Below are 25,873 nucleotides of genomic sequence, written 5' to 3' on the forward strand. Positions count from 1 at the left end.
AATAGGTTTTGCAACTGTGGACTTAGAGCCTGTTTAGTAGGATGTATTGCTCAATTGGTTCATTAAAATGAAGGGTGAATTCCTTTTCTCTTCAGTAAATAAATAGTCTGAGGTCTCAATTTCAAAGGAAACTCCTACACAAAAGTTACACATACTAACTGGGGAAATGTTTGCTGAGAGGTGTACATATATTTTGCATGATTACTTACTGATTACTGATGAACAGAAAATGAAAAGCCATGCGTACCATGTGGAAAATACATGCAGTTTATGGAGAATTTGGGGAGAAATGTTTAAGTGTGATTTTTGAAAAAGAGGAAGTCAGGGACTGTGAAAATAGCACAGATTTGACAGTCACACAAATCTCAGATTTTTGAAAATTTTACAGGTATATAAGCTTTCTTGTTTAATAACCATTAAAAGGGGGAAATGTACAAGAGGAAAAACACGCTTTTTCCACACCAGAGGTTTTCCAACAACCATGAGGTCCATCTGCATCAGTAGCTTTACTAGTGAGTGTTGTAAAAGTTCCCTTTAGAGCTAAACATGGACTCTCCTAAATTTCCTCAGTAAATGTGCAGCTATTTGTGCAAGACAAAAAGGCCATTTCCAACACATTAGGGAAAAGTAATTGTAATTTGGGCAAAATAATTAAAAGAAGGAAAAAAAGAGGCAAATGAAGCAGCCAGGAACATAGGTCTGGGAGGAGGGAAGCTAAGGGGTGGGGGGTCTGCAGCTGGTCCCCGGGTATGTGCTCAGGGGCCTTATGAGGAAGGTCGTGGCCAATCCCAGTCTTGGGGTGCAAATCTTGGATCTTAATTCTGAGTTCGCCGTTTACTGGCTTTGGGACCTTGAACACATACCTGGCAACAGGAGACACTGAGTACTTGTTGTATATTACTGTTTTTATTTTTTCAAAGACCTTGTGGGATGTTTACAAAATAACTATAACATGGACTCTTCTATAATTTGAGTGTACAGTAACTTCTCAGTGATATTACAGTAATAATCACCTAAAATAATCTCTCTGACTAAAAATTTTCAATCTCATCATTTAATCCAATATCTACACCATGGCAAGTGAAATCTAATAATTCATAATGATTTTAGTTAACATTTATTGACTCCATTTCTGATTCTTTGTTAATCCAGGAATACAAAACTTTACTAAATTATCTGAAGAAAACAATGATGAAATTGGCTGATCAAATGTCATACAAAAGGAAATTGTTAACAAAAATAGAAATAGACATAAAAACTTGGAAAAGTTGAAAGAAAAAAAAATCAAGCCTTTTCCTACACAAATTTTGGTCCAAAGAGAAAATAAACCAAATAAAGTATTAACAATACCAAGTACTAAAGAATATGCATATTAATAACATACCCGAATTTATGTATTTGCTTAATTTTTAAGCAAATACATAAGTCCTTCCCTGGGGCCTCCCTGTGATTGTACCTTAAGTTGTTCCCCCTTTGAGGAATCTTACCCATCATTGGCTAACAGATCAAGCATTGGGGCCATTTATGGATGAACTAAAAGGAACAGAAGCAGTGCTCATGCCAAGGAGATAAGCTTTGTCTTCTTAGTGGCTTAGGGTCTGAAGCTCACTCACTCAGCCTTAGCCATGGGGGGCGGGGGGGGGGCGGTTACAGCTTCTGAAACTGGGCAGGATGGTTCCCAACACAATGGTGTTCAGTCAAAATCCCAGCAAGTCTTTTTAAAGCTACAAATTGTTAGGTAATTCTAAAGTTTATCTGAAGAAAGAATAAAAACTTTGGGATACCTGTTCAACTTTTTACTCTGTCCAGGAATGGATTAGTCCTGCTAAATTCCAGGGAAGGGAGGGGTAATTGACAGAATCTGGTTAGCTTTCAGTACCCCTCTTTTTAGGGTGATTCTGTGTCTTTTTCTTATTACAAATATGGAGGACTGCCTCCAAACAGCCTTCTGCTATTCCTGCAGGCAGCGAATTACGAGGAAAAGGAATATGTACTCAACCTTCAAGTGTCACAGAGGTACTGAGGAAATCTAGATGGCCCTGGGGGCTCATTTCCAACCCTCCCTTTCAGTAGTTCAGCAGAGAGATGGCTCAGGAGGTCTGAGTTAGCATAACAAACAGTGTCAGGCTAATCATTCCTTTGATACTGGAGCCACTTTTGTTTTAGAGTCATGTAAATGTTTCTTACTTTTCTTCCCTTCAAAGTACAGCATTACAACAGCAAGGAGTTCCTCTCCATGAAACACTGGCCCTGAACCTGCAGTCCAGCCATGTCTGGCCTAAGCATAGCTTTCCCTAGAATACGGAGAATCCAGAGGTCTGCCTATAGTCTTCTACTTACCAGTCTGTAAATTCTGTCCTCAGTAGGCCTTGTTTTACACCTGGACTTTGTGGCAGTGGCCTGTCCAGGCCTCTTTTTAGAGCTGATCACTCCCAGCACAAACTACCTAAACTTCATCCAGGTTCCTCTTAGTTTAAAAATTGCAGTGTTTGGTTAATTTGAAAGAGCTTGGAATATTACTTCCCAGGTTCTTGTTCTGTGCTCTTCTCTAAGTTGAATAGAATGCGGTTTTGAGGAAGAAAACAGCACTGGTATGGAACATAGAAAAGAGTGTTCATTTGGGGCGGATGGGTGAGATGAAACTAAATTGTGTTTATGAAGATAACATAAAGGACATATCACTGTTAACAAGAGCAAGAATTCCCCTTAGGTTTCTCCCAGCATTCTCATGACGGGGAAAGATCCAGGGAAAATGCATATAGAAAAACTCCTGCGCTCAGATATCATCTCAGACTAAGGTGTGTCTTGTTGGGACATGTCTCAGGCAAACATAGTGCAGAGTCCTTTTGGGTGACACAAGGTGTAGCTGCAAATGAATTTTATAATACATGAAACAGATACCCTGTTGTTTTTCCCGTGAAGGGAGTTTGATTTCAGATCAGCCTGAGAAAATGTTCCACTGGCACCAATAGATGCAAGCTGTGGTTAACAGAGTGCCCACTTTGACTGTAGTTTGCCTGTGACCAACTGTTGGTGGAAGAACACTGCTAAATCACCTTCAGACATGGAGACGACTTTCTGAAGACCCGGAAGGAAATTTTCTCTGGATCCTGGAGCTCAAGTAAGTGATCAAATTGTGAATGAAGGTTGTGGACAGGCTAACTCTTGCCTCCTAAAGCCTGGTGTTTGTGCTCCTTTTAGTTCTAATTCCATAAGTCTTTTCATCACAGAAATGTAATGTCTGCAATGTGGACAGTTAACAGGCAGTGAGGTGTTTCCAAAGAGAAGATCTGCTTTCAAATTTTAGTATTAGATTGCTAAAAATTAAAAACAGGGTCTATCTGCCCTGGGTCCCAGAATTGGTGCCCCTGCCCCAGTCTCTTTTGTAAAGAACTCAAAGAAAGCTTACAGTGATGCCAGTGTTTCAGACCTGCTGTAAATGGTCCAGTTGTTAAATATCACTACCTCCCAAAAGGTTATTATTAAGATTTCAATGTGTTTTAAAAGTAGATTTTAAAAGTAGACTTTACAAAAAACAGATTTGTTGAAGTATGATATACATGCAACAAACTGCATATGTTTAAGGTGAACAGTTTACCTATGTATCTACCTGCGAAATTATCACTAATCAATATAACATATCCATCACTTCTAAAAGTGATGAAAAATTCAAGTACTTTTGTAATTGTTCCCTTCTCTCTGTTTTTCCTTCCTTAAGCAACCACTGATCTACTTTTATAGAGATTAATTGCAATTTCTAGAATTTTATATTCATGAAATCACACAGTATGGACTATTTTCCTTTCTGTCTGGCTTCGTTAACACAGCACAGTCCTTTTGAGATTCACACGTGTGTAAAAATAGTTTATTCCTTTTTATTGTTTCATGTATTATATCATATAGATGCAGCACACCTTGTTTGTCCACTCATCATAAATAAAATTTTGAATTATTTCCAGTTGTTGACAAATAAAGCTATTATTAACACTTGGATACAAGCTGTAATACAGACATGTCCTTTTATTTCTTATAGTTGGTCTTTAAAAATGAGTATTTGTCTTTCACAGATTCGAGGTTTAAGTTGCTGATTCTGAGTAGGAGTGGTAAAGGATGGAGGTACCAGAGCAACTATAAATCACCTAGAGATTACTCCATCTCTTTGGAAATCGTAATCTTCTTTCTGGGTGCTGTGCCAACCGACCTCCACAAATGTGAGTAGTGTATTGGGCCAGTGTTACTCAGTATCATTTGTCTTATCCAACAGATATGTAAAATATTAAATTATAAAGCACCATAACTTTAGTTTTTTTCACATTGGCTTTATATAGGCCACATAGACCTCTCTCTTTTTTTTCAATAGTAGATAGATTTAGTTAGTGTCTAGGACCATAGGACCCTAGACACTAAAAATCCCCTTATGGCTATGATTTTAATAAAGTTCTATGTCTCCCTTTAAGATATATATTGCTTTAACCACTTTTTGGTTGTTGGTTTTATGTATTTTTTTTATTTATTGACCCTTTGAATCAACTCATGTTTGTGACTATGAATTAGAGTAGGTTGCACATAAACCATGGGATGTCCAGCTAATATTTCAGCAGCTTTTCCTTTTTAATAAATAATGTATAAAATTATTAACAAGCTTTTTCAGTTCCACCACAATTTGGTCTTATCTTAATTGTTCAAAGAAATGGAATAAAAAAAATACTTTCCTTACTTTACCATGCACATTTATGCATTTGTGCGTTTGTACTTGCCATTTTTTCCCTCCCCCAATTCATTCACTTGAATATTTTTTCTGCTCCATTTATTATGCCTACTGGAGAAAATGGTCACTTAGTAAGTTAGGTTACAAAGTAAGGAATAAAAAGTAAAGTGTGACTTAGTAGGAGAAAGGGACTGAAAAGACCTTTTCTGATCGAACACTTTGGGGAGACATGTCATTTTGTTGAACATTGAGAGGTTGTCCCCTTTCATGTCCTTGATTTAATTTCATGTATGTTGACAATTCCTACTAGTATCTCATAGTCTATGACTTTCTTCTTGTCTTTTTTCCAGGCATGATGAAGCCTAAGTACTCTTATTTTTCTGGGTATTATATGGGCTTTCTTTTCCTACAAGTGATGACATCAACACCAGGTGAGAACATCTTTTTTCTTACTGAGTCACAACTATGGAAAGAACCTAGGGCAGACTTCCAGTGTCCAGTTCAGCATGGAAAGAGCTTGGAAGTCATCATTGCCTCCTAACATCAAGTTAAAAAGCTGAAAAAGTTCCCCCCAGATCAACAAGTCTTTTTAGGTCCAATGAGGGAGTGAGGTCATAAGACAAATTGCTGTCTCCCAAATGGGCAACTTAGACAAATGGCAGAGTTAGAAACTCACAGCTTTCAGAGTAGAACTCTGTGGGAACCAGAAGCAGGGTAGGAAGTTCTAAGCTGTGATTACTGAATTGCTGGGGGCTCATTGTGGACAAGTCTGAGTTAAAGACTCTAAGAAGGCCCGTATTAGTAAGAGAATTCCCTTTTGTGAATTTTACCTCCAGGATTTTTACTAGGATCTCACTGTAAATATTGGAGGGAAAAAAATCCCCTTATGTTTTAGGCAGAGAGAGGTGAAGAGTAACCATTTTTTGAAATATGATCTTCTTAACAAGGCCTATCTTCAAGACAGACTACTTTACCAGAGACTGAACTATTAGTGTTTCGTCAGTCTGACTGACTTGGAAGTAGAGAAATATCCAACTTCAGCCTCGCTAAGGGTGAGGAGGAGACTGAGATGCACTTGTGAAGTTCACAGCCAAGGACATAGGCTCAATAAAAGACTGAGGTCTAATCACAGGATTAAAGGATACTATCCTCCCCCTACACTTATTCCATCACGAAAAGCCTTTAACCAGAGTTCCTTTTACCCATTGTATCATGTTCGGCTTTCAACCAAAAGTTGCAAGGCCTACTAAAAGGCAAAAAATACAGTTTAAAGGGACAGGGCAAACATCAAAACCAGACTTTGATATAGTAACATTTTGGGATTTAATATAATAATTATATTTACTATGCTAAAGGCTCTAATGAAAACAGCTGGCAACATGCATGATCAGATGGGAAATGCAAGCAGAAAAATGTAAATTCTAAGAAAGAATTTAAAAAATTATAGAGATCAGAAACGTTGTAACAGAAATGAAGAATGCCTTTCATGGACTCATATCTAGTAGACTAGATACGAATGAAGAAAGAATATCTTGAGTTAGAAGATACATCAATGGAAACTTTCAAAACTGGAAAACAAATAGAAAAAAAAGGAGTTTTAAGAGGAAGAGAAAATCCAATATCTATGAGTCAATATAAAAAGTGTGCTATACATGTAACGGGAATAACAGAAGAGAAGAAAAAGAGAAAGGAATAGAAGGAATATTTGAAACAATAATGGCAAAGAATTTCCCTAAATTAATGTCAGGCACCAAACCATACATCCAGGAAGCTTAGAGTACACTAAGCAGGGTAAATACTAAAAACTGACCAACCAACCAACTAACAACAATAGCAACAAAGTTACATTAAGGCATATCATATTAAAACTGCAGAAGATGAAAGAAAAAGTCTCAAAAGAAGCACGGGGAGGGACCCAGCTCACTTACAGAGCTTACAAGATATGTTAAAAGAAGTCTCGTACCTCTGCCCCTCCTACCAGTCTGAAGGGATGTGGTTTCTTCAATTGTGTAGTTATCAGACTTCCATTCAACTTGATTTCTGACAGTTCTGAGTGATGGTTGTTCTAGTTTAGTTGTAGTTTTGATGTAGTTGCGTGAGGAGGCAAGCCATGTTTAGTTATTGCCATGCCTTCTTCTTGACCAGAAGTCCTAAAAATTCTTATTATTTGCATTACCCATAAAACAGTATAGCATGGTTTTTCAAAATACCTATTGAGAAACAATTCTCCATTTTTCCCTCCTTTCAATCACAAAAAACTATCATTCTACTCTGCTGCTGTGAGTTTGACTATGTTAGATACCTCATATAAGTGGGATTATGCAGTATTTGTCCTTCTGTAACTGGCTTATTTAATTTAATATATTATCTTCCAGGTTCATTCATGTCATAGCACAGGAACCAATTTTATTTTTTAAGCCCAAATAACATCCCAGTTTTGTGTCTGTCACATTTTTCCTCTTGTAAAGCTGAAATTGTATATTAAAAGTGGGCTTCTTGTAGATGACATATCATTGGTTTTTTAAAAATTATTCTGACAGTCTGTCTTTTAACTGGTGTACAGAGACCGCTGATATTTAAAGTGATTATTAATATAACCAGATTAATATGTAACATATTTTTTACTGTTTGCTGTTTGTTACCCTTTTTCTTGGCTGTTATTCTTTTTTGACATATGTGGTTTTATTTTCTATCAAGTATAAATTTTATGTGTATTTCATGAAATGGAATACACATAAAATTTATACTTGATAGAAAATAAAACCACATATTTCATTTCATATTATATTTCATTTCATGAAATATATGTTATATTAATATGCAATATATAATATGTTATATAATATGTAATATATAATATGTTACATATTAATCTGGTTATATTTCATTTCCTGAAATACACATAAAATTACATTAACTATCTTAGCTAATTTTGATTATACAATTCACTAATATTAAATGCATAACATTTTTTCAATCATCACCATGATTTCCTCTTGCATGGATTATCTTTTTTTATCTCTTCACTTGCAATTCATTTGAGTCTGTGGATCTAAGTAAGTCTTTTGCAGATAGCATATGATTGCATGTTGTGTTTTTAGAAGTAATGAATTACTTTTGTCATTTTGTTATTTATTTTTTGTATGCCATTTAGCTTTATTGTGTCTCATTTTCTTCACTACCTTCTTTTTTTAAAGATTTTATTTATTTATTTTTAGAGAGGGGGAAAAGAGGGAGAAAGAGAGGGAGAAAATCATCAAGAGATACACTGATTGATTGGCTCTTGCACACCCCCAGCTGGGGACCTGGCCCACAACCCAGGCATGTGCCCTGACTGGGAATCAAACTGGCAACTTTTTGGTTTGCAGTCTGGCATTCAATCCACTGAGCCACACCACCCAGGACAACCTTCTTTTTTTGTTTAGTTGATTGTTTGTATTGAAACATTTAAATTCCTTCCTTATTTCTTTTTTTACATATTCTTTAGGTATTTGGGGGGGTTATCATGAGGACTGCATTTAAACCCCTAAAATAATGGTGCTGTAATTTGAATATATAACAGCTTAACTTTAATAACATAAAAAACTATTTTTTAACTGCTTTGTACCTATCCCTTTACTTGATAATGCAAAATTATATCTTCATATATTGTATACCCCAAGACATAAACTAATAATTCTTGTAATTATATTAGTTTTTTATATTATATTATATAAAATGTGGACTTACAAACCAAAGTTACAATAATGGTAGCTTTTAGACTAATAACTTTTTAAAATATGTATTAGTTTTTAAATGACATTGAAAACAAAAAGTGGAGCTTGAAATTATTGTTACACTCTGGCCAGGTAGCTCAGTTGGTTAGAGTTTTGTCCTCATACACCAAGGTTGTGGGTTCAATTCCCTGTCACATCTCTCTCTTTCAAAAAAAAAATCAATCAATAAAAAGAAACCATTGTCATAATAATAATAACTCATATAATTGCTCATGTATTTACCTTTATTGGGTACTTTATTTATTTAATTTCAGGTCACTGTCAACTCCCTTGAGCATTGTTTTTGTTGTTGTAGGGCAGACCCAATGTTTACAAATTCCTTCACATTTTTCTGGGAATAACTTAACTTATTCAGTTCTGGACACTTTGCTGGACATATGATTCTTGGCTAACAGTGTTTTGTTTTGTTTTCCTTTCAGTACTTTGTATATATTTTTTCCACTGCCTTCTGGTTTCCAAAGGTCTGATGAGAAATCTGCTTATACTCCCTCATGTGTGATCAGTTGCTTCTTCTTTGCTGCTCTCCAGATTCTGTCTTTGTCTTTTGAAAGTCTGATTTGAAAGTGTCTACTTGTGATTCTCTTTGAGTTCTTCTTAGTTAGATTTTGTTGAATTTCATGGATGTTTAGAGTCATGTCTTTTATTACATTTGGGGAGTTTTCAGCCATTATTATACCAAATGTTCTTTCTGTCTCATTCTCTCTCTCTTCTCCTTTTGGGACTCCCACAATAAATATATTGGTCTAGTCAATGATGTCCCACAAATCCCTTAAGCTCTGTTCACTCTTTTCAATCTTTTCCTCTTTCTGTTCTCCAGACTTAATAATTTCCATCGTCCTGCTTTTGAGTACACTGATTCTTTTTTTTTTTCTGTTTTAATCTGCCTTTGAATCCCACCAGTGAATTGTTCATTTCAGTTGTGTTTTTTAGCTCCAGAATTCCTTTTTGTTTTCTTTTCAAGTTTTTAGGTCATTATTTATATTTCCATTTTGTTCATACATTTTTTTCTTGACTTTCTCATCTCTTCCTATGGTTTTTTTTTTTCAGCATCTTAAGATACTTCTTTTAAAGTCTTTAATTGTAGATCTGCCATCAGGTCTTTTTTCAGAACAGTTTCTGTTTGATTTCTTTGTTCTTGGGATGTGGCATATTTTCCTGTTTCTTTGTATATTTTGTGAATTTTTTAAATGGAAACTGGACATTGGAATTTAATGTGCTAACTCAAAACTTTGCTCCCCTCTTTTTTCAAGATCTGTTGGCTTTTTTGTTGTTTTGTTTATTGTTTTTATTTTGTTTTATTTTATTGTTATAGGCTGTCTGTGTGCCAAGGATCACTATGAGGTGTTAACTTCAGGTCTTCTCAAGCTTTTATAAGCCTGTCCCTTTTCTTGGACATGTGTGGTCACTTTCTAATTTTCCACATATATGCATTTGCTTTTGAATATTCTAATCTTTAATGTCTTGCTCCCAAAATGGGAAAAGAGAAAAATGAATTGTTACCAAACAGCAAGTAGGGACCTGCTGCTGGCTGCCACCCTCTAGGCAAAATTCCAGAGGCATAAGTTTGGTGAAAAGGAAAGGAGTCTTTATTCAAAAGCTGCACAATTTTGGAATAACAGCTTTTGAGGGTAAAATCTTTAACTCTTTAGTTACAGCTTTAATCACTTAAGCCTTTGAATTAAGGCTAAACTTTTTAACTCCGGAGTTCTCCTACCATTTCTCCTGTTAGTTTCTAATGATCTTATGTCTATAGAATTAGTTTACAAAAACTAAAACAACATAAGATAACAAAAGCTACACAATTTTAGAAGAATGGGTCTTCTGCCTCAAAGCCCATCCCTTCTAGAGCACCCAAATAAGAATAACCCTGCAACCCTATGCTAGTCCAGCCTCATCCTAGGTTGTGCCTGTAGTTTCTCCTCCCATCCAAAATCCATCCAAAATACCATCCTTTGGGAAATGCAGGCAGCTGCAGCACAATCATCCAGGCATCCTAAAGGAAGAGAGCCCAAGAGCCAGTCTCTGCCCTCCTTTTATTTTAAATCTTCTGGCCCATGATACCACACACTCTGGAAATGTACAGCTTCTCAGTCAGTCAAGTCCTAGACTTTTACCACTGCAACCTCCTCCTGTGGCCTCTCCCTAATCCTTCCCAGTGATCTGATCAGATCTCTCTGTATCAGAAGGAGTGAATGAAAGGATGCTGACCCTTTAAATTCCCTAGGTGTTTGACAGGCTTGAAAAAAGAGGAGAAAGTACATCACAATGGCCGCTTGCCTCTTTGTCTTCCAATCTCTGTGGTTGGAAGCATCAATCAGTGATCACAGCACAGATGCCCAGTATTTGAAGGACAGGTTTTTTGTTTTGTTTTCTTTTTTGCTTACTCTGGCTCCCATAATCTATGTGAGAGCTGCTCCAGGGAGAGTGCCCAGCTGCCTGCCATGAGGCTGAGGGTGGGCAATGGGTAGATCCTACTGTAATAGAAGATGAAATTGACCAAAATTAACGCAATTTACCATCCAACCTTTCCCCTGGAAGTTGAAGGCCTCCAATAGACCCCAAAGTTCTAAAACAGTTACCTCAGGCAGATTCTGCCAGTGTAATCATTGTCTAAGTAGGGAGTCATATTCCTGGTACTTTTTGCGCTGCCATCTTCCCAGAACCCAAGTGAGTATATTTTAGAGAAAATAATGTAGTAACATTGGTCTTTTCAATAAATAAAATGTTGATTTACACAGAAGGGGACATTTAAAATGGCCAGGTCAGATGGGAAGATACAGTATGTCCTTGAATATATAGCAATAGAGATGCTGTTGGCCTCAAATTTATCCTAGTTTTTTATCTTTCCCTACAGAAGAGTGGACAGTGGTCACTTCCACAGGACACTTGATGGCTACAGTAGGAGGACAGGCTGAGCTTAGCTGCCAGTTGTCCCCACCACAAAGTGCAGAACACATGGAGGTATCCTGGTTCAAGGGTAGTCATTTCAAGCTTGTTCATCTATACAGAGATGGCCGTGAAGTGAATGGGAAGACTGCCCCAGAATACATGGATCGCATAGAGTTTGTGAAAGAGGCCATTGAGGATGGCAAAGTGACTCTCCGACTTCATAATATCAGCATTTCTGATAATGGACTATATCAGTGTTCATTCAAGGACAGTGAATTCAGGGGTGTGGCTGTCATGAACCTGAGTGTCACAGGTACGTGTATGGTGGAACATTGCATAACAATGGTCTCATGGCCCCATGAGTTAAATGTGCAGAAAATATATAACTTTTTTATTTTTTGTCTCTTTTACTTTTACACAATACTTCAAATGTGATAAATAGTGAGAAAACCCCCTATATCTACTGCAAAAGTATACTATGTAGTAAACAAACAGAGCTGGGTGACCAAATATAGTCTAATTTGTAGCTTGGGTGTGGATTTGAGTATTACCCCTTCTTATATTGCAGAATACAATATCAATGAGACCCTTTTACTTTCAACTTTCTTTTTTAATAATAGTTTATTTTTATTACATTTTTCCATTACCATTTATCCCTCTCATACCTTCTTCCACCTCCACCCAACCGTCTCCACCCCCAGAATCACCACACAGGTCGTTGTCCATGTGCATAAGTCCTTGTTCTTTTAAGCTTGATCCCTCCACCCCCAATCCCACCCCCACAGCTGTCAGCCTGTTCTCTATCTATGACTCAGTCTCAACGCAATAACCATCGTGATTTCTGTCTCATTTACCCAGCATTAGGCTTGGAGACACAGATCTGTATTCAGGCTCCTAGCACTGGTGGACTTATGGTGGAATGTAATTCAGGAGGCTGGTTCCCGCAGCCCCAGATGGAGTGGAGAGACGACAAGGGAGAGGTAGTTCCACATTTATCGAAATCCTATTCACAGGATGAAGTTGGATTATTCTATGTGAAGATGATTGTTTTCCTCACAAACAAATCACAGGGCAATGTGATTTGCTACATTCGCAACCCTTTGTCAAGTGAAGAGAAGCAAATAAGTATCTTCTTAGCTGGTGAGTGTCTGGCAGGGTTTGGTTGTCAATACAGCAACATATAGAGAAAATAAATGAGATAATTCATATTAAAAAGCCTTGTACATTATGAAGCAGTATTTGAATGTGACTTTAAAATTGTTATGGGTTTTTGTACACAGATATTGTCAGGTGCTGAGAGGAGAACTTTAGAGGAAAGAATTAGAAGGGTAACAACAACCCATAACTGAAATACACATTACAGCTTTAAAGGGAAGTTCATTATCTCGTTATACCCTCAAAATATTGTCAACACAAGAATGTCCAAACCTGGAGAGAATTTTCGAGCCAAACTGGTGTATGCCCAGAAGCAAGATTCCAAATGCTCACAAGAATGACATCTTTGCAGTTTTTTTTAATACACTTTGAATTAAGGAAGAAACATGAGGAAATTACACAGAGGTGGGAGAAAGCCAGCGAGGGAAATCTCTATCATTAGGTTATATGATACTTAACAAGATTGTCATCCATTGAGAGTGGTTATGCCTCCCAGGAGTCTGAAAAAGAGTATTCTGGCATTTCAAAGTTCTGTTCATCTAGAGGCACCAGAACATTGGATATGGCTGGATTAAGGTGAAAATATACATTTTGCTAAAGAGGTTATAGGCCTAAGGTATGATTACCCACCATGACCTGCCCAGTTAGGACTTCATGATCAAATCACCCCGTGAGGTTACTTTTGGTCACTGATTTATTACAGAGCCCCATTTTCATTCTCAGTATTCATGTGCAAGCTTAACAAGCTTTTAGCTCGGTGACTTAAAGGATGTCATTTACCTTCCTAACTATAGTTTTCTCATCTTGGAAAGAAGTATAATCATACTTCATGGGTTTTTGTGACATGTTGTAATACAAATGTATTAGTAGAAGCAAAAATCTTTGTTTAGCATTATCTAATATTCTGTACTAACACCATCTCTCAAAAACTTCCTGAAAATTCAGTAAGAAAAGATTATTGTGGCCATTTATAGGTAAATAGATGTTAAGAGAAGCCAGTCAAATCAACATCAAGTAAAATGTGGAACTAAAGCACAGGTTTCTGACTACTGGTCGATACATCACCTTCAGAAGCACGGTGGCTGGACATCAAAGGCCAAAGAGGAAAAGGCTATGTCTTATGTGTGACAAATGTACCCTCAGCTAACACCTACACAGAGAAGTCTAGGCTGATTATGGGAAGACAGTGGTGGGTCCTCACATGTCACTTTAGGGAGTCTCCTTCTAGTCAGAAGGCACAGCCTTTTATCTTAAATACCTTTTCTAATCTTCTTGGAGGATTATAAAATGGACTGAAAAAAAAGAGGGTGTTACCCTGACTAGATTGGAGTCCATAACAATGATCTGGGAAATAGGTATGGCAGAAAAGGTGGTAACAGTAAGATTCTAAGAATATTTTAAATGCAGTGCTGACGGGACTTAGTGATGAATCAAATGCATGATGAGAGAGCGAAAGGGATGAAATACAATTCTAAAGTTCAGGGCTTGAGTCAAGAAAGATAGGTTTTCACCTACTGAGATGGAGAAGTTTGTGAGATGAGCATATCTTGGAGACAAGACCATGCCTATAAGACATAAAATGAAAATGTTAACTAGGAGGTAGATATGCGTTAAAATTCTGTGGAAGAGAGGAGGCTTGAGATATAATGTGAATATCTTCAACCACAAAAAGAATGAGAACAAAAAAATTAAAAAACAGAGTTCTAGAACTGAATTTTGGAGCATACCTTTTAGATGCCCTTTGGGCGAATGAGAGAAACCTGCAAAGTATCTGAGAAAATAAGGAAAGAGGGAGGGAAAAAACAAAGCGCAGGCAAAGAGCAGTATTTAGAAGTATTTGTTTTGAACTCATTCTCTGGTCAATGAGAAAAAAAATTTCCATTTTAACCTCTTTTTAATCTTCCTAATGTTTCATACTGTTTCACCAAAGACAGTTTTTTCCTATATAAATTAATAAGAATTGTATATGATAGATAAATTCAAATATTAGTTTCAGATAGAATTCAAACTGGAATAGGATTTAAAATAAGCATAATATTTGAAAAAAGAGCCCTATCTGTTGCAATTAAATGAATAATAACCAAAGTCAAATTACATAATAAATTTTGAAGAAAAAGACTTTCATGAACTATGTGAGCAATGTTGCTATCACTTTTTACATTCTATGTACTAAGTAAAGATCTCAAACCTTTATTAAATTCACAAGTATTAAACTGGTTAAAATTTAACATAAACATGAAATCTGCACAAACATTGCATGGTAAACTTTGCTTTTCCTGAAAAAATGTTATTGCTATCATTAAAAAGTACCAAATATATGGTACAGGCAAATATGCAACCAAAAGACAAATATATATTTTCTTAATTATGCACTAGAACAAAAATAATAATAAAAGGCAAAAACACCCAATGAAAATCTTGGAAAAAATAGCATGCATTTAACATTAGCCATAAAATGCAAAGAGTTACAAGCCAGATACAGAATCTACTTGCAAACAATACATATTCTGCCTGAAAGGCCTCAGAAAAACATACATAGTTATGGAAGAATAGTGTTTTGAATGGGAATATTTGTGTCCATAAAGACAAACACAACCCAGAATCAATATAATCACTTCATTATAGTCAGTTTTAAAATTATACACTTTATATTAAATTCTATATGTTATATAGATTTTATATCAAATTTCACATACAATTATATAAAATTTATAATTTAATTAGAAATTAGAAATTTATCGTTTTAATTTTATAAGTAAAATGATAAATACATGCATTTTGTTTTTTAATTATAATTAACATACAATATATTAGTTTCAGGTGAAAAACATAGTGATTGGAGATTTATATAACTTACAAAGTGATCACTCTGATAAAGCCAGTACCAATCTTGCACCATACACAGTTATTACAATATTATTGACTGTATTTCCTATGCTGTGCTTTACATCCCCTTGTATTATATTCAGTTTTTATAATCTGATAAAATAAATTCTATCTCCTTATTCACTAACCTTTTCTCTACCACTTACAGATATTCATTCTTCCATACTAACTTCAATATTATTTTATCCAACTTTATTTTTTTAAAAAGATCTCCAAAGGATTTCTATCTGAAATGTCTTTAAATGAAGAAAATGATTTTTAACAATGAACAGTTAAATAATTTGTGGCAATTTATGACCACAGACTCTTGTTTACTGTCAAAGGAAAAGGCCATTGAACCAATAATAAAAAATAAGGAGGGTAGAATGAGATCCAGGTCATAAGGAAACAGTGTATACCAAACTGTAATGCATGAATTTTAATGCATTACTAAAAAGATGGAACAGTTCCTATGTGATGTTGCAATAATTAACAATACCTCAGGAAGAAAAAGACTCCTGCATATAACTTTATACAAAAATAAATTTCATACAGGTTAGAAGTTAAGTGCTGCAACTGAAACAAGCACTTTTGGAGGAAAATACTGTATTACAGAGAAGTTAAAAATGCAAACCATGAAAGAAAAGAAAGATCTATTTGTCTTCATTACACCTTAAGAGCTCCCTAGAGGCAATTCTGAGGCTGTCTTAGGGCCATGGAGCTTCTCAACTCCCAGCATGAGTTATGGTGTCCAAGGTTCTGCTGGGTTGTTTCCTTTATAATCAGGGAGCCAATGCACTGGAATGTAGAAGAGACGAAGAAGAGACTTCACTCCATTATAGCCTCAGGTTAAATTCCATCCCCAAAACACAATCCCAGGCTCCGTACTTGCCAGTAAAATAGTTCCACTGATCTTTAGCCCTGACTCATACACAAAAGTAATAAAAATAAAAATTAAGAAAATTCAGGATTTGAAAGAAAATGCTCCTTATTAGAAGTAAAACCCCTAATTCAATAGTGGTGCATGTCATGGGTTTATCAAACTTCTGATTGTTCTGCTCTTTCTTTCAGACGCCCTGTTTCATCCAGTCCACATCTGGCTGATAGTTTTAATTTCAATTTTCTTTGTGGCAGTACTCTTGATTGGTGTGCTCCTACTCTGTCAGTGTCTCAAACTAACAGGTAACTGCCGCAACAAGGGTGTCACCACTTAGGGCACCTCTTTTAGTGTGATGCCCAAGTCACATGGGGTGCTTAAGCAACGCTGTCCAACATTTGTCAGAATGTGCCACGCCCTGCATAGAATGACTTAGGGCTTGTTTCTCACTTTAGACCTGTTAGACTTCACACCTGTCACTTATGAGCCTCTTAGGACAAGGATTGTTTGAGGACTGAGGTCAGTATGTCTCCTGAGCTGCTCAGGCCCCCAGTCACTTCTGTGCCCACAAAGGAGCTTCTTCTCTCTTAGACAAGAGTGTATTCAATTGAAATGAAGTAGAGCCAACCTCTGCTTCAGTCAAAATAACTCAGTGAGGGCCAAATCCTGAGTTTTCTCTGGGATACTCTTAAGATTCTATTTATTTATTTATTTATTTTTAGAGGGGAAGGAGAGAGGGAGAGAAACATCAATGTATGGTTGCCTTTTGTGCATCCCCTGCTGGTAGTTAGCCTGCAAGGAACCGGCCTGCAACCCAGGCATGTGCCCGGAATTGAACTGCGATCGTCTGGTTTGCAGGCCCGTGCTCAATCCACTGAGCCAGGCCAGCCAGGGCCTTTCTGGGATACTCTTCATTCGATAGCAGTCTTTCTTCCTGCACGGATTGCCATTAATTTCTGAGATACTACCTGCATTCAAGGACTTGAACAAAACTAACATGAAAAAGAAATAGGTCTCCAAACTAATAAATCCTTTCTAACCAGACTGTTTCTTTGCCTTTTATGGCTGAACTAAATGACTGTATCACTTTTCTTTATGAATATATCATTGAATACTGGAGAGGATATTGTGGCTCATTAGCTACAAGAACATTAAGAACAACTTTTTCCCCCAAAATATGACCAAGCAAAATAGCTCATATACAGTTGAGTAAACTACGAGATAAGGGACATGAATTTGGAGACTGAGTAGATGATTTGATGGAGATGAGTCAAAGGAGAAGATACCATCCATTGCGCTCATTTTTCTACCAGATCCTTAAAACCTGCTACCATGTTTATTCAGTGTCTACCTTATGCTAGGCATTGTGATAGTCATTTTACAGAATTTATCTAAATTAGCCCTAATAGGCAGTGCTATTATCGTCAGCATTTTATAGACGAGATGTGGTGGCTCACCTAGCTCGCAAGTGGCAGAACCGAGGTGGGAACGTAGATGTGCTTGGCTCCAGCTCTCGGGCTCTGATCACTGTGCTTCCCTCCGGGGTTTAGTGTCAGGTTTCTGCCTGCACAGCCACTTAGTGGCTGAGGATGTTATCAGCTCTGTTGCATAGTAATTGTGGGAATTTTCTTCATTTTGAAAATCTAATCTGCTGATACATGATATCTTCCAGTTAGCTTTCTCCCACTTCCTCACGAAAGTCTTTTAATGAACCGAGATCATAACTTTACTACAATTGAGTTTCTTTAGAAAGTACCTGATTGTACCATACTTTCCTCTGGAAGGTGATACAAGCCGAAGAATAAAATATGTAATATATATTACATATTTTAGTAATATATTGAAAAACATTTAATCATCTCTGTTTAGCTTGTAGAAATCAGCCCCTTGACAGTGGGATTCAAGCTGAAAGGCGTAAGTACGTTCAGAGTCTGTGGACATGACACAGTTTTTTTCTTTCAGCCAACTCAGTGTCACCACAGTGACATTTGGTCAGTCTCACAACCCTCAGAAGCCCCACATGTCTGATGACATCTCCTAGGCCCTCTCCCCAGGCCCCCAGACAGATTAAGGAAGGTCAGGTTGTGCTAGGTTAGGTGCTGAGAACTAGGAAAGGAAACTGCTCTTAGCCCTGTTAGAGCTACCAATCCAGTCCTCCTAGGTCCTGACATCACCCACAAAGTAAATGTGCATCCTGAGCCTTATCTAGGTCGAGTGCACGTGGGACAATGACTATGTTTTTTCTGATAATGCTCCTTAGGTCAGTGATGTCTCCGGATGCCTGCAGCCCTCATTTGTTAATACTATCTCTCTCTGTTCTAGGTTCCCGGTATGACTTCATTCATTTGTTGAACACAAGTTATGCTCAATTACTATGTTTTGGATGCTCTTGTATAATGCCCATTATATATGTGCTATTCCGGAGAAGAGGTAAGTCAGGTCAGTAGTGGGGAAATCTGGGTTGTTTATCCAAAACTGTGTGACTCTTTCACCATCACCAAGAAGAACAGTGGTTTGGGTGACGCTACAAAGGACCAAATTCCAACACTAGATTGTTGTGGGTGTCAAGGACTGAAGGTCCAATAACTGCTGCTTAAGGACATAGCGCCTCCTGCTGCAAGGAGGGAAAACCATTCTGGCTCCAGAAAATATGGTTGGGTGCAACCACTCATTAACTTTACTGGGGCCACTGACGGTGCATGTTCATGACTCTGGTCACCGTTTCTTGTCTACTTGGGGCGGAGCGCCTAGACTGAGTACACGATACCAGACATAAATGTTTTTCCATATGATAGTTATATTCAAAGATACCTCTTCAGTTTGCATGCAATTTCAGAAAGATTATGGAACATGGAAATCCTTTCTTGGGCCTATTGCCTATGAAATGAGGCTATCACATAGAGGTAAAGTTGGTAGATTAATGTAATAAATCATTCAAAAATGTGCTTTTGACACTTGACAATTCTATTTTTAAGCTAATATGTGTTTATATTTCTAATTTATTAACAACAAAAAGTTTTCTCCATAAAATTTGATTTTCTAAGAGATATAAAATATTTAAAATACCAATTGCTTAAATCAGATTGTGTTTCATTGTTATAATTCTTAATTGTCTAGAGGATTCTAAGGAAATGGATACACAGGACACTTACCATCAAACAAAGGGAAAAATACCCTCTGTTTTATCTGAGGCATTGCTTTCAAATCACAGAGAAGTATAGAGAGTTGGGGCGGTCATAGCAGGACTCTCTCTATACCTCAGTTCCCATCCTCATCCTCATGCTCAGTAGGCCTTGAACGGCAACTTACAGGGGCTTTTTTTTCAACTCTTTCCACTGAAAATTGTGAAACCCTGCCTTCAAACCTACCAAAGTGATGGATAAAAAGACCAAATTTTCAGTACTCAAGGAAAATTAGTGTTAGTGTAAACAAATCAAGTACCTGGGTAAAATGTGGGGAAAAAACAGTAAACACAAGTCGCATTTCCCAGGACATCTTAATTTCAACTAAGTGTCAGTTATTACTCCTGAAGAGAGCAGGACACAAGCCAACTCAACCACTGTAAGAGATGTCTGAGGCAAATTAAATTATTCCTGATTGTGAAGGGATTTTTATGTTTAATGACCACATAGCTGTGATCAGCATTTATTTAAATAGATATCTAGAAATTGAGCTGGACCATGTGTTACGTGTATGTTTAATTTTACAACAAACAGCTCAAGTGTCTGTATCACTTTACACATCACCAGCAACGGATAAGAGAACACTTACTTCCTCATGTTATCAATATTTGGTTCCTGCAGTCTCTCTAACTTTAGATCAGTGTTTGTAGTGGTATCTCATCTTGGTTTTAATTTGCTTTTTCTAAGCATTTCATATAAATGGAATCAAATGATATTTATTCTTTTGACTGATTTCTTCAACTTAGCATATTATTTTAAAGGTTATTCATGTTTTAGTATGTATCAGTTCTTCATTCTTTTTATTTCTGAATAATAGTCCATTATATGAATACAGAACATTTTATTTATCCATTCTTCAATTAATGTAACTTGAGTTGTTTTCGATTTTAGCTACTATTAATAATTCTGTTATAAACATTGAGTAAAAAGAATGTGGATATCATTCTATTTAGATATTATATAATTACTTTCAACAATGTTTCATGCTTTACAGTGTACAACTCTATTTTGTCATTTTATCCCTAGGAATTCTATCTTTTTTTTTTCATTCTGAAATACAAAGTTCTTTTAAATTATAGTTGACATACAATATTATATCAGTTTTAGGTGTACAAAACAGTGATTTGACATTTATATACCTTGGGAAGTGACCACCATGAGTAGTCTAGTAACCATCGACCCCCCAAGTTATTAATTAGATATTATTGGCTGCATTCCCTATGTTGTACGTTACATCTCGGTGATTTATTTCTGTTATGAGTTTGTCCTCTCAGTCTCATTCACTTCACTTTTCTGTCCATCTCCCTCATCCATCATTCAACCCTCTGGCAACTATAAGTTTGTACTGTGTGTCTATGAGTCTGTTTGTTTTGTTGTGTTTGTTCATTAGTTTAATTATTTAGATTCCACATGTAAGTGAAGTACAATGTTCTTCATCTGTGTATAAAATAAACTGCTTCCCTCTTATAAGGGTACTAGTGATTGCACTGGGCCCAGCCAGACTATTCAGAATCATCTCACTGTCTAAGATCCTTCACTAGTAACATCTGCAAATACTCTTTTACCACATGAAGTACCATGCGTTAGGTGTGGAATATCTTTGAAGTCCATTATTCAGCCTTCAGCCCATGACTCACAGAGGATCATCCTCAGGACTTGAGACCTAATGGAGTTTGCCCAAATTTTGAAATTGCTCAAGAGTAGTAACTACTTTTTTTTCCCATTTTCTCTGCCTTTTACTGGGAATGTGTACAACTATTTTCTTATGCTTATTGCACCATGATATTTTAAGGCAGGTAATTTTTTTTAGTTCCACAGTTCATGATGAAAAGGAATTTTACACCAGGATAGATTATACTCAAAGCCTCACTCATATGCCTCCAAATTGATTTAGTTCATTGGACAATATCAATTCCTTGCAGTTGTGGGACTTAAGTCCCATGTCCTTGCTGACTGTCATCAGGGGGCCAAGAGGCTGCCTGGATCTCTTCACTGGTTTGCATGATGCTCTGCCAGCAGCAACAGGTCAAGTCCCTGTCAGCATCTGAAGTCTCTTACTTCTTCTGCCACATATTTCTGACTGCAGCCAGAGAAAGTCTCTGCTTTTCTGAGCTCACATGATTAATTTTCCTCACCTAAATATTCCTGAATAATGTTCTTATTTTAAACTTCATAATCTTAATTTTATCTGCAAAGTCTCTTTTTTTCATACAGTGTAACATATTTACAGGTTCAGGAATTGGAGAATAGGTCTTTTGGGGGGGATGTCCACCCTGCCTATGACAGTCTGTTTTCTCTCCAAGTATTCACAGCTCTCCCAAAGTCAAGGTCCACTCTACTCATTCACATGGCATCTTGTTATAACACCAACTCAAAATTAATAAGATAACAAAAGAATATTAAAGGGTCTATTTTATATAGTTGTGATGGTTAATCGAATTGGTACATTTTTAGTACTCAAATGATAACTGCTAAAGAATAATACCATATGATCTCACTAATAAGTGGAATCTAATCAACAAAACAAACAAGCAAGCAAACTACAACCAGAGACATTAAAATTTTAAGACCAAATTGACAGTAACCAGAGGGAAGGGAGAAGGGGGTAATGGGGAGAAAGGGAGAAGGATTTTCAGAAACATGTATGAAGGACACATGGACAAAACCAAGGTGGGTGGGATCAGGGGTGGGAGGTGGAGATGGCTGGGGTGGGGCGGGGAGAAAATAGAGACAAGTGTACTTGAACAACAAGAACAAAAAGAATAAGTTATCAGATCAAATAAGTTATATTAAAAACTGGTTCCAGAATATTCTCTTCTCCTAGTTCTCACTTTAACTAATTTTCTAATTTGTATGCCTTTCTCAGTGTCTCTTTCAGATCCTTTGTTTTTTTTATACAATGACTGGATATGGAATGTTTCAAAAGTGGTGGTTATGCTGATGTTTTTTTATTGTGGACTTATCTTTTGTTTGTACCTGTCAATAAAAGGTAAGTGGTCAGGGTTAGTCATCGCTCTAACCTATCATTTTTCCAGCACATATTTTTGTTCTATTTCTTGTAAGGCCCCATTTTCTGCCAGCTTATTAGCCCAAGGTTCATCCTCTTTTCAGAGGGAAAACAATGTAAGTCCCAAAATCTGTTTTGTCAAGTTATACATTGATATACCAAGGTTAAGTTATCTCATCTCAAGTGCATGAAGAGTGACATCTCTGTCCTGATCTTCAGACGTCTTCCGCTCTGTACTTCAGCTACTAACAGGCAGAATCCTAGCTGTTCTCCCAGATTTACCACTGTCCTCCTGCAGCATGCAGGTCAGTTCTGATGCTGACCTCTGGGTCTCTAGCACCCTAAAAAAGTGCGGTGCAGGTCTCTCCAAGCTCGTGTCAGGACATTGCTGTACACACAGATTAAATTATCCAGTGCTTATGTTATTCTATCCACGTAAAATAGCAAAGACTTGATTAGATTTTGACATTTTTAACTCTGCTCACTCTACCTCCTTGAATGAATTTCACCATTTCTCTGCTTTTTCGATTTTTTTCTTTTTAATATACTTTATTGATTATGCCACTACAGTTGTCCCATTTACCCCCCTTCATGCCCCTCCACCCTGCACACTCCCTCCCCCACCATTCCCCCCCTTTAGTTTATGTCCACCTGTCTCAGGTTCTTTAGATTCTATATTTCCTCTACTATTCTTGCCCTCCCCCCTATTTTCTACCTACCAGCTATGCTACTTATTTTCTCTACCTTCTCCCCCCTTCTCCTCCTCCCACTCCCCTGTTGCTAACCCTGCATGTGGTCTTCATTTCTATGGTTCTGCTCCTGATCTAGCTGTCCTCTTAGTTTGCTTTTGTTTTAGATGTGGTTGTTAATAACTGTGAGTTTGCTGTCCTTTCACTGTTCATATTTTTTATCTTCTTTTTCTTACATAAGTCCCTTTAACACTTCATATAATAAGGACTTGGTGATGATGAACTCCTTGAATTTGATCTTATCTGAGAAGCACTTTATCTGCCCTTCCATTCTAAATGAAAGCTTTGCTGGATAGAGCAATCTTGGATATAGGTCTTTGGATTCATGACTCAGAATACTTCTTTCCAGCCCCTTCTTGCCTGTAAGGTCTCTTTTGAGAAATCTGCTGACAGTCTGATGGGATCTCCTTTGTAGGTGACTGTCCCCTTATCTCTTGCTGCTTCTAGGATTATCTCCTTCATTTTCATCTCGGCTAATGTAATGATGATGTGCCTTGGTGTGTTCCTCCTTGGGTCCAACTTTTTTGGGACTCCCTGAGCTTCCTGGATTTCCCAGAAGTCTATTTCCTTTGCCAGATTGGGGAAGTTCTCCTTTATTATTTGTTCAAATAAGTTTTCCACTTGTGGTTGTTCTTCTTTCCCTCCTGGTACCTCTGTAATTCAGATGTTGGGACATTTAAAGATGTTCTGGAGGTTCCTAAGCCTCTCCTCATTTTTTTGAATTCTTGCTTCTTCATATTTTTCTGTTTGGTCATTTTTTTCTCCTTCTGGTCCACTCCCTTGATTTGAGTCCCAGTTTCCTATCCATCACTATTGGTTTCCTGTGCATTTCCCTTCATTTCACTTAGTTTAGCCTGCATTTGTCCCTCTAATTTGTGACTAAAATCAACCAGTTCTCTGAGCATCCTGATCACCACTATTTTGAACTGTGCATCTGATAGGTTGGCTATTTCTTGGTTGCTTAAATTTACTGGCTCTGGGGCTTTGATTTCTTTTTGAGCTTTGCTTTGGTCTGTTCTCGCCTGTTTTGTATGAGGGGCAGAGCCCTGGATGTTCACTGTGGTGGGGAAATTCAGTCACTGGGTTGTGATGCTTTATGTGGGGGCGGGGTCAAAGAGGGGCAATGGGGGTCCTCTCTGCTGCTTCCCGCTGCTGAGGCCTGCACGGTCTGTCTCACTGCTCGCTCCTTCGCTGGTTTATCTGCACGCAAATGTGTGACCATGGTCAGCCTGCCACCTTGTGCCCTCACTGGATCTGCCTGTTGCTACCCCACACCTGGGACCCGCTGCCTGCATGCCTGGGTTGGTCCAGGGGATCTTTCCTGCCTGAATCCGCTCCACTGCTGGCTCTTCCCCCTCTTACCAGTCTGGCTGAACAGTTCGTTGTTGTTGGACTTCTGTATAATTCAACTTTCTGTGTTTTGGCTGCATTTATGTTACTAAAACTTTGTTGTCTTTAAACTTGGTTGTGGGAGGAGAAACAGTGTTTCCACCTATGCCTCCATCTTGGCTGGAAGTCTCCACCATTTCTCTGCTTTTGCTCAACCAGGAATCCCAAGTAATAGGTAGAAAGCTAAAAATTCTTGACCTTTTATGCTAAAATTTTGAGATATCTGAGAGCAAACAAGTCTTCTGATATATAATTTTCCCCCCAAAATTTACTTTAAAGTCAATTTAAATTCACAAAACCATGAGTAATTTTCGTTGCTTTCTTGCTATAACTTAAACAGTGTATTAAATGAACAGTGAATAGGTATGTGTGTCACTAGGTGTTAGAAGAAACGAAAACAATATATAAGAGATTCTAATGGGTAAGTATATTTTTAGCCCATAATTTTTACCTATTCTAAGTCCTTTATTATAAGTAAGAGCAAGTAATAGTTAAGGACATAAAAATATTCCATTACCATAAACTATATGAAAACTATCTAAGAAGAAATTCAAATGGAAATGACAATATGTTTAAAATAGATGAATAACTAATATGTAAGAAATAAGTAAAACAATTTAATCAATAAAGTATTAATTTAAAAATAAGTACAGTGTTGTAATAGTTGCCAATATAATTACTTAAATAAAGTAACAATATATTAATAACCTAGTCACTGAACACCAATGACAGCTAATATCACAGGCAGAAGAAAGGAATAACCTCAAATCTGAGTAAACCTCTATTTTAACCTCTAATTTGTAGGATGTTCAAGAAAAAAAATATTTGGAAAAAATCGGCAGATACATAAGCAGCAAAATGTAGAAATGGAAACACTACATGCGAAATGATCCACCCTGACCAGCATGGCTCAGTTGGTTGAATGTCATCCAAAAGGTTTCCAGTTTGATTCCTGGTCAAGGCACATGCCTGGGTTGCAGGTTTGATCCCAGGTTGGGGCACATGAGGAGACAACAATCAATACTTTCCCCATAAATCAATGTTTCTCTCCCTTTATTTCTCCTTCTTTTCCCCCTCTCTCTAAAAATTAATAAATAAAATCTTTTCTTTTAAAAAGAAATGATCCAGGTTCTTCAATAAACGTTTCTGGAAAATAGAATTAAAAAAACAGATTAGCTCTATGGTTTCCTTACTAGGAATTGTATGGTTTCTTTAGTCAAAGGCTTATCAACCAATTACAACTTGTACATTTATTTGGATGTCTATTTAAACCAAT

General features: G+C 37.0%; 1 protein-coding gene across 3 annotated transcripts; it reads left to right on the plus strand.

The window, feature by feature from the left end:
• The first annotated feature begins 2,577 nt into the window (after positions 1-2,577).
• On the plus strand, positions 2,578-25,527 carry LOC118985018 (selection and upkeep of intraepithelial T-cells protein 8-like). Of its 3 annotated transcripts, XM_037043328.1 has the most exons (10): positions 2,578-2,631; positions 2,923-3,121; positions 4,068-4,211; positions 5,059-5,139; positions 11,339-11,686; positions 12,232-12,513; positions 16,465-16,575; positions 18,593-18,700; positions 22,319-22,441; positions 25,402-25,527. In XM_037043328.1, the coding sequence occupies exons 4-10, from the start codon at positions 5,061-5,063 to the stop codon at positions 25,485-25,487; spliced, it is 1,137 nt and encodes a 378-aa protein (XP_036899223.1). In that variant the 5' UTR covers positions 2,578-2,631; positions 2,923-3,121; positions 4,068-4,211; positions 5,059-5,060; the 3' UTR covers positions 25,488-25,527. The 3 variants fall into 3 exon arrangements, with proteins under 3 accessions (XP_036899223.1, XP_036899225.1, XP_036899224.1); XM_037043330.1 differs by lacking the exon at positions 16,465-16,575; XM_037043329.1 differs by lacking the exon at positions 2,578-2,631 and having other exon boundaries at positions 2,901-3,121.
• The last annotated feature ends 346 nt before the right edge of the window (positions 25,528-25,873 follow it).

The sequence above is a fragment of the Sturnira hondurensis genome, unplaced genomic scaffold (genome assembly GCF_014824575.4).
Source record: "Sturnira hondurensis isolate 20B ecotype Veracruz unplaced genomic scaffold, ASM1482457v3 Scaffold0004068, whole genome shotgun sequence".
Lineage (NCBI taxonomy): Eukaryota > Metazoa > Chordata > Mammalia > Chiroptera > Phyllostomidae > Sturnira > Sturnira hondurensis.